The 8,575-nt window shown below is 37.3% G+C and overlaps 1 protein-coding gene across 1 annotated transcript; it reads left to right on the top strand.

Moving 5' to 3' along the window:
• Positions 1-1,622: 1,622 nt before the first annotated feature.
• STEAP4 (STEAP4 metalloreductase) lies at positions 1,623-6,429 on the top strand (the record flags this gene model as incomplete). The annotated part of the gene is made up of 4 exons (XM_080701035.1): positions 1,623-2,078; positions 2,702-3,229; positions 4,695-4,859; positions 6,166-6,429. 4 exons carry the CDS (start codon positions 1,623-1,625, stop codon positions 6,427-6,429), a joined length of 1,413 nt encoding a protein of 470 aa, XP_080557161.1.
• Positions 6,430-8,575: the final 2,146 nt, after the last annotated feature.

The raw sequence follows: 8,575 nt of genomic DNA, 5'->3' as shown, positions 1-8,575 counted from the left end.
CTAACGGACAATTTTGGTTTGTTTCCTTATTAGTTTGTATTAATACCCTTTTTCCTGGTCTGTTGATTATCTTTTGGCTTTGTTCACAGTTCCTTTAGCTTTGCGGGAATTATTGATTTTTATGTAATCATATTTGTGCATCTACTCTTTAATGTTTTATATGATGTTCAAAGAGGACTTTCCTCTAAAATTATAGAAGAATTTATCATGGTTGCCTCTAGTTCTATTATAGTTTCGTTTTTCAAAAAATTAAATTTTTAGTATATCTCAAATTTACCTTTGGGTGGAACATGAAGTATAGAGTCCATTTTTATTTCTTCCAACTGGCCATTGAATTGTCCCAATATTAGCTACTTAATAATCCATCTTTTTTTCATTAACTTGAGTTACCATCTTTATCATATGTTTGGGTATATTTCTAATTTCTTTTACTCTATTCCAATGAGTCTTTTTCTATTCTTTTGTCAGTACCACATTAACATTTTAGCTTTGTAAATTTTAATATTTAATAAAACTAGCTTCCCATTAATTATCTTACTTTAAAGTTTAACCTTATATTAAATTAGAGAAAACTGACATCTCTGTGAGGCTGAGCTTCCCCATCCAAGAACATGTTGTACATTCCCATTTATGTTAATCTTCTCTGATTCTGAAGAGCATTTAAAATTTTCTTCATCCAGATCTGTCATGCATCTTACTCCCTTATTAGCTATTGTCCCTGTTTTGTTGCCACCATAAGTAGGACCCTTTTTTCTATTAAGTCTTCTAACTGGTTAGTTTGGGGCATATAATATGAATGTTGATTTTAACTGGGTTCCAAGATGAAATGTTGAACTGTTTTTGTAAGTATGACAGCTCTCCTCTTGGCTTTCTTGGAGTTTCCAAGTTCACTTTGACCATCTGCAACCCTTTTAGGATTTCCAGACCTCTAAATACATTATCTGGTCTAGTTATGTTAAATAGAACTTTTAGAACAGAAATAATCAAAGTGGTCATAACAGACATATGTCTCTGGTTTCTGACTTTATTGAGAATGTTTTTTGTAATTCTCGATACTGAATTTTAGATGAAAAAGATACATTTTGTATGTTAAAGAAATATGTTTGTTATTCTACTATTAATGAAGAATAAATGTTAAATGTTAACATTATATATATCAAGATTTTCACTAGTGATTTTGTTAAATAAACTGCACAGACACACACATACACAAACACACATATATATACACATACACATTTGTGGTACTGGGATTGAACCTAGGTGAATTCTATCTTCAAGCTGCACCTCAAGCCCTATTTTATTTTATTTTTTGTTTTGTTTTGAAATATGGTCTCACAAAGTTGCTAAGTGTCCTTCTAAGTTACTGAGGCTGGCCTCAAACTTGCAATCCTCCTGTCTCAGTCTCCCAAGTCCTAGGATTATAGGACTGTGCCACAACACCTGGCAAAAATACATTTGACAATTTTACTCACTGAATTTAGGGGGAAATACACGTGAGACAACCAGAAAATTAGAGTATCAGTTAATTACACTAATTCTTGGATATAATGCTCATGAATTTTCCATACCCGGAACATTCACATTTTGTTGTATTTGTGTGTCCTTGTTGTTTTTCAGTGATGGAAAAAATGTGCACGGTTGCACTTCCTCTTACCATGAATTCTTCAGAAAAGCAAGAGACTGTCTGTATTTTTGGAACAGGGGATTTTGGAAGATCACTGGGACTTAAAATGCTCCAGTGTGGCTATTCTGTTGTATATGGAAGTCGGAAGCCTGAGATGTCCAGCCTGCTGCCCAGTGGCACAGAGGTCTTGAGCCATTCAGAAGCTGCCCAGAAGTCTGACATCATAATTGTAGCAATCCACAGAGAGCATTATGCTTTTCTCACAGAACTAAAAGAAGTCCTCAAAGGGAAAATATTGGTAGATGTCAGTAACAACCACAAAATCAATCAATATCCAGAATCAAATGCAGAATACCTTGCTCAGTTGGTGCCAGACGCCCACGTGGTAAAGGCCTTTAATACCATCTCAGCCTGGGCACTCCAGTCCGGAGCACTGGATGCAAGTCGGCAGGTAAGACTAAATGACTTTTCACTCAGTCTTTAAAAAGTGAATCTATTAATGTGCACTTACATCAAAGATAGCAAAATACAATCTCAAAATAAAATGTCCAGTACTTATTTCCCTTTTCTAAATGTTCCAGGAACCACGTAAGCTAGTCAGCTGGCATTTATTTCCTGCTGTCTGTGCCTTTAGCTTTTAGTATGCTGGAACCCAGTGAGGTCAATGTCTGGCAACCTCTTGTCAATCTTAGAAACTAATATAGCATGTTGTCTATCATTTCCCACTCCCATTACCTGGTATGAAACTGGTTCCATTTATGCACTCAGATTAGAAGCAATCATTAGTGACTGGCACCCACAAATACAGAAGAAAGATCAAACTAATCACACCGCAGAGAACCAAGGCATATTAACGTGAAGTGCCTAAAATCAACCTCGATAAAACCCCTGGCACTTGGCTCTCTGGTACACATGTGCAAGTTTAAAATGTCATCTTGTTAGATACATTAATTCTATATCCTTGAAGAACAATTTGCTATTACATGTCATTATTCTGAATGGTGCTTGTCTGTACTTCCAAAATAATTATTAAATAAAGAAAAAGAGTAAAGATAGAATTTATTTTTAATCCAGGTGTTTGTCTGTGGAAACGATAGCAAAGCCAAGCAAAGAGTGATGGATATTGTTCGCACTCTTGGACTCACTCCGTTGGACCAAGGATCTCTCACGGCCGCCAGTGAAATTGAAAACTACCCTCTGCAACTGTTTCCAACATGGAGATTCCCCTTCTATTTATCTGCTGCACTGTGTCTCTTCTTCTTTTTCTACTGCGTTGTGAGAGAAGTCATTTACCCTTATGTTTATGAGAAGAAAGACAATACATTTTTCATGGCTATCTCCATCCCGAATCGTGTTTTTCCAGTAACCGCGCTCATCCTGCTGGCTCTGGTTTACCTCCCTGGTGTGATTGCTGCCGTCTTGCAGCTGTACCGAGGTACCAAATACCGCAGATTCCCGGACTGGCTTGACCACTGGATGCTCTGCAGAAAGCAGCTGGGCTTGGTAGCTCTGGGATTTGCCTTCCTTCATGCAATTTATACGCTCGTGATTCCTATTCGTTATTATGTAAGATGGAGGTTGAGAAACATAACAATTAAACAGGTAAATCTACTTATCTGTGTTTCCCTAATCCTTAAAGAGGAATCTGTCCATGTCATAATCCATTTCAAAAGTATAGGAAAATCACTCTTTTAAACATCTTCAGTTTTTAAAGTAACTAGAATTAGAAACACATGTGGGTTCGTTGTTGTTTTGTTTTATTTGTTTTTATAACTCCATTTGAGATTCCATACAACCACTGAGAATAAAAGTTCATTCTCAGGCTAATTTAGGTCTAGACCTTTCTTCTCAAGGCTCAGTGGGACACTGACAAACTGACAGATTGTGGGCTCAGGAAACTTAATGACACCTGCTTCGGGTGGCCATCAATAAGTGAGAATCCATGTGTTTCAGGCTTTGACTTCTATACATGCTACTTTCTTTTGTAAGTCAAAACCAGGTAGCTTGTAAGTACAGACACTGCTCAAACATGTGCCTAGGCCACGCCAACAAATCACAAAAGGGCGCTTCTAATCCCCTTTGTGGGAGGCGCTGTCCTCCATTGCTAGAAAAATGAGCAATTCTGAGCAAATATGAAATACTATCTTATGCATGGTTAAAAGGACTCAGAATCTGTGCAAGGAATCTTTAAGCATTCCCAAAGGAAGTGCTATAAGTCAGTTCTAGTTTAGAAATAACTGGTTTTGATAATTTTACCTCAATTTCAATAAAGATTGTTAGGCAATAACTCATTGATGAAGCTTTTATGGGGTTCTCTACCTAAATTTCCCTAAAAAAAAAAAAAATACTGGGAAAGCCGGGTGTAGTGCTGCACGCTAGTAATCCCAGCATTCGGGAGGCTGAGACCAGAGGATTACAGTTCGCAGACAGCCTCAGCAACTTAGTGAGGCCCTCTGCTACTCAGTGAGATCCTGTTTCAAAATAAAGAATAAAAAATAGGGTAGGTGGTGTAGGTCAGAGTTCTATCAACAGACCGCAAAAAAAAAAAAAAAAAAAATACTTGGAAGTTTCTTGGGTAAGAGTTGCCAGACAAGGGCCTGATTTCTCTCACTCTGGGGTACTACAGACTTTAAGCTAGATTACGACATAATCAACACAAAAGAATCCAAACTGTGTGTGTGCAAATAATCAGCATAAAAGCTGAAAAACAGAATTCTGTTCTAGTATAATCATTTGAGAGCATCAAGTTTAGCTTGGGGAACAAAAAAAAAAAAACATATGGTAAAGAAGGTTTAAGTAAATGTTTACTTTGTTTTAGAATTTATAGCCTAAATTAAAACTCATACAATTCCTAGAGTCAAGAATTATAATAAAATCCCGACAGAACCAAATACTTTTTCTACCAATAATATTTCTGAGTGTGTTTATTCTACAGTTATTTTTAAGTGATTAAGAAGAAATGCCATACAATTTGTTTTGAGCAAAGAGCCCACACCAAGATCCCCTTAAAAGTGTGAGCAGTTTGTAAAGATATATCATTTTTTAAATTGCTTATAATTCTCTTTAGGTGATCACCAAGAAAGAGGATCCATTTAGTACTTCTTCAGCCTGGCTTAGCGATTTGTACGTATCTTTGGGAATCCTTGGATTTTTTCTGTTTGTTCTCTTGGGGATCACTTCCTTGCCATCAGTTAGCAACGCAATGAACTGGAGGGAGTTTCGATTTGTCCAGGTGAGGATGTCAAGATTTAAAGTCTTTTATATTGCAAAATGAGCATGATTTACAAACATTCTTTTTCGCTCATACCAGGCCTAAGTTTTTATTGTACTTCATCACTTTCCCAACAACCTCATTAAAAAAATTCACCTTAGAAATCACTGAACTTAGGTACAAGCAGGCAGGTTTCATAATGGTTTGATTATCCTGGTGGGGAAACCTTGCCAAGATTTCTGACTGCTCCCAGAGCCACAGCTAAGACAAGAGAGTAAAAAGCCACAAGAACTATGGAATTGTGTGGAGCTATATTATGCCCAAGATAAAAGAAACCCAAAGACAACATTTCACCTTCTAAAAATTATCCTTATAATAGGACTTACTGATAAGGAGAGGCAGATACTACAATAAAGTTTAAACCTTTCAAAGCATAATTTAATAGATATAATCACTCTAGACCTATTGCTGGTTCGCAAGAGTGAAATTTGGTTTTCTCCCTCTATCAACCACCAGACACATCATTAAAGGCAGTTAGTAACTATTTCTGTAGACCAATGGTCTTCAAAGTATGGCACCAGAACCCACAGCATCAGCATCACCTGGGAACTTGTTAGATACCCAGAGCTCCAGGCATACTAGGCAGAAGCTCTGGAATATGGACCAGGTGATTTGTTTTAATATGCCCTCCAGGTGATTGTGATGCATGTTCACTGTCAACCAATGTAATAACAAAGACCATTAGTAATTGAAATCAGGTCTAAATATCAAGCCTTGTGATTTCTCCCAGAGACTAAATGCAGCCAAATTTTTCTCATGATAACACCATAAGTAAGGCATTAAGACAGAAATAAACACCAAGTTTTAGAAGTGATGCCAAAAAAAGGCAGAGTTTGCTCATTGTTCTTTCCTGCAATAGAAATTAGCTAGTATCTGTTTTTCATCTGTCACACATAGTAACTCAGAGCTTCTTGAGTCTGTATTCATCTCTGACCTTTAGGAATGGTATAAATAAAAGATCTTTAACACTGGAGGTCAGAGCAAGGTACATTAGCTATTCTAGTTCAGAAGAGTTTGTACCTGACAATTTTCATCCAGCCAGATTAAGGTAAAGCTACCATAGCTCTTATATAAATAGTCTTTTATCCTTAAATAAAACACTCTCCTAAAGAAGGGTTAATGCTTTTTTCTGCACTTAGCAGAGTGTCTGTCCTATATAGCTTTCAAATGTTTGTGGTCATTGACAAATCTATGTACTAATTAATATAGAGTTTAACTTCATGATGTAAAGAATAGTAATGTACATATTTTCGTTTCTTACTTATAGTCCAAACTGGGTTATTTGACCCTGATCTTGTGCACAGCCCACACGCTGGCATACGGCGGGAAGAGATTCCTCAGTCCTTGGATCCTAAGATGGTGTCTTCCTTCAACCTATATCTTAGCGCTCATCATTCCCTGCACGGTGCTGGTGATCAAGTTTATTCTCATCATGCCATGCATAAACAAGACCCTTATGCGGATCCGCCAGGGCTGGGAAAGGAACTCGGAACACTCGAAATCAGCACTAAATGGAAAATCAGATATTTAAAGCAAAGTCAGAATTCGCCTGGGCTTTTGAACTACAGTATTGAATGTTTAGAGAAGAGTAATAGTTACAGGCAAGACTGCTCTTTTTCTCTCACCATGGCCTGAAGTTTATCAGCACCAAAGGAAGGAAATGTTGCCTGATTGTGAGAAATTGACAGGTTGGTGAGAAATTGACAGGTTGGAAGGGAACACCATTTTCTTAGGTTAGTGATGGATCAGAGCAGCTTCCTCCTTCTGTTCCCGGACGCTGTGAGGCTGCGATTGAGATTAGCTTTGTGGTTTCACACTGAGTTTCTTTTGCTTGTAAGCAGCATGCCTCACCTAATGTCTTGCAAAAGCCAGGAAAAGTATATGCAACTTCCTTCTCTAAGCACTGAGTTACATGAATGAGAAAGCAGCATAGCAGCCACTGAGATATGTCAGATATGTCTGAAGAACAGGCCCCAGTGATGTCAAAGGAATGAGATTTGTGTTTGTTTTTTGGAAGTGATGGTGACCATAAGCATTGTCATAGTGATATTTTTTAACAGTGCTGGGAATCATACTCAGGGCCTTTTGCATGCTAGGCAAGCACTCTGCCACTGAGCTACAGCGCCAGCCTCGCCATGATGAATTCTGTAGTTAAATGTACCCCTTGATGTGCTCTTACCAATATGGATATCTAGTATGGATAACTACTTATAACAGAAAAATGCCGCAACTGATTGGAAGTAACCATCCTTTAGATATATGCAAGCCTATATGGTTAGCATTGATCCTTCCTCTACAAGGCATAGGCATAGGAAATATGGCATAAAAATGGACAGCTATCCATTTGGATTTTCTCAGTGTGAAATAAACAAGAAAGGCATAATAAAAGCCCTTGTACTAAAGGATCAAATAAATCAGAATTTGGTTAGCAGGCTAAATAAATATCATAAAGCTTCACTATATTAGGTTTGGTATTATATAGGTATTGTGGCATGCTTTATTATATATTCCAAATATTGTTCAATAGTGATCTCTGAAATTAATTTCTAGCACAAAGATACGGCTCTGATGATGTTAGTCAAGCAGCAAAATTAAATGATCTGAAAATGTAAATCTGACCCATGTGTAGATGAGGATGAATGATGGAATGTTGCAGGGTAGAGAGGCGTGAGCAATTGTTGTTAGATGGAACTTGGCTCATTCTCAAATCTTTGCTGGAACGTAGGATGGTTCTTCCTGCTTTTCTGTGCTGAAACTGCCCTTTCCAGGATGACCTTCAGCAGGATTAGCCTTCCTAGCTCAAGCATGGAGCTAAAAGGAGACTTAGGCACAGTCTTCCCACATTTCACTGCAACAGCCAAAAGGCATTGGGTTTGACATTTTTCTGCCTAATCTACAGAGTCCATTTATTTTTCTTTCTCTTTCTCTCTCTTTTACTTTTATTATTACATATTATATATATGTGACATTACACAGAGTGAGGACAATATATTAAAATATCACCCATAGACGCCGGGCGTGGTGGCGCACGCTTGTAATCCCCGCGCTTGGGAGGCAGAGACAGGAGGATCGCGCAGGTTCGAAGCCAGCCGCGCGCGCTGGCTTAGGAGACCCTGTTTCCAAATAAAAATGTAAAAATAGGTCTGGGAGTGTAGCCCGTAGGTAGAAGGGCTTCCAGGAACCCCAGTACCACCAAAAATATATATATATATATATCACCCATAATCCAGGACATTTTTCTATAAAGCTTTTTGAAAACAGTTCTATCTATACTATCTATTCAATTTTACTTCCTACTTCACTTAATTTATTAAAAGCATTATTATCTTATATGACATATCTATTTATCTACATAATGTTACATAAATGGGCATTTATTAAGCCACCACCCTAACTGAACATATAGACTATATCCATTTCTCACTGAAGTAAATAACATTTCAGAGATATCTTTGTACTAATATTTTTCATGTTTTTCCTCAGAATAGTTGCCAAGGATTGGAATTACACCATTAAATAATGTATACTAGCATTTGCTATGTATTTGCCAGTTTATTACTAAAGTGACATCAATATTATTAGCATTGAGTGAGGATATTGGCTTTATCATACCATTATAAGTTGGGGTTTTATTTTATGTATTCTTATAAAGAGCTGTGAAGGTACACAGAGCACAT

Source organism: Muscardinus avellanarius (genome assembly GCF_963383645.1).
Source record: "Muscardinus avellanarius genome assembly, chromosome: 9".
Taxonomy (NCBI): domain Eukaryota; kingdom Metazoa; phylum Chordata; class Mammalia; order Rodentia; family Gliridae; genus Muscardinus; species Muscardinus avellanarius.
This window is presented reverse-complemented; position numbering and strand designations above follow the sequence as displayed.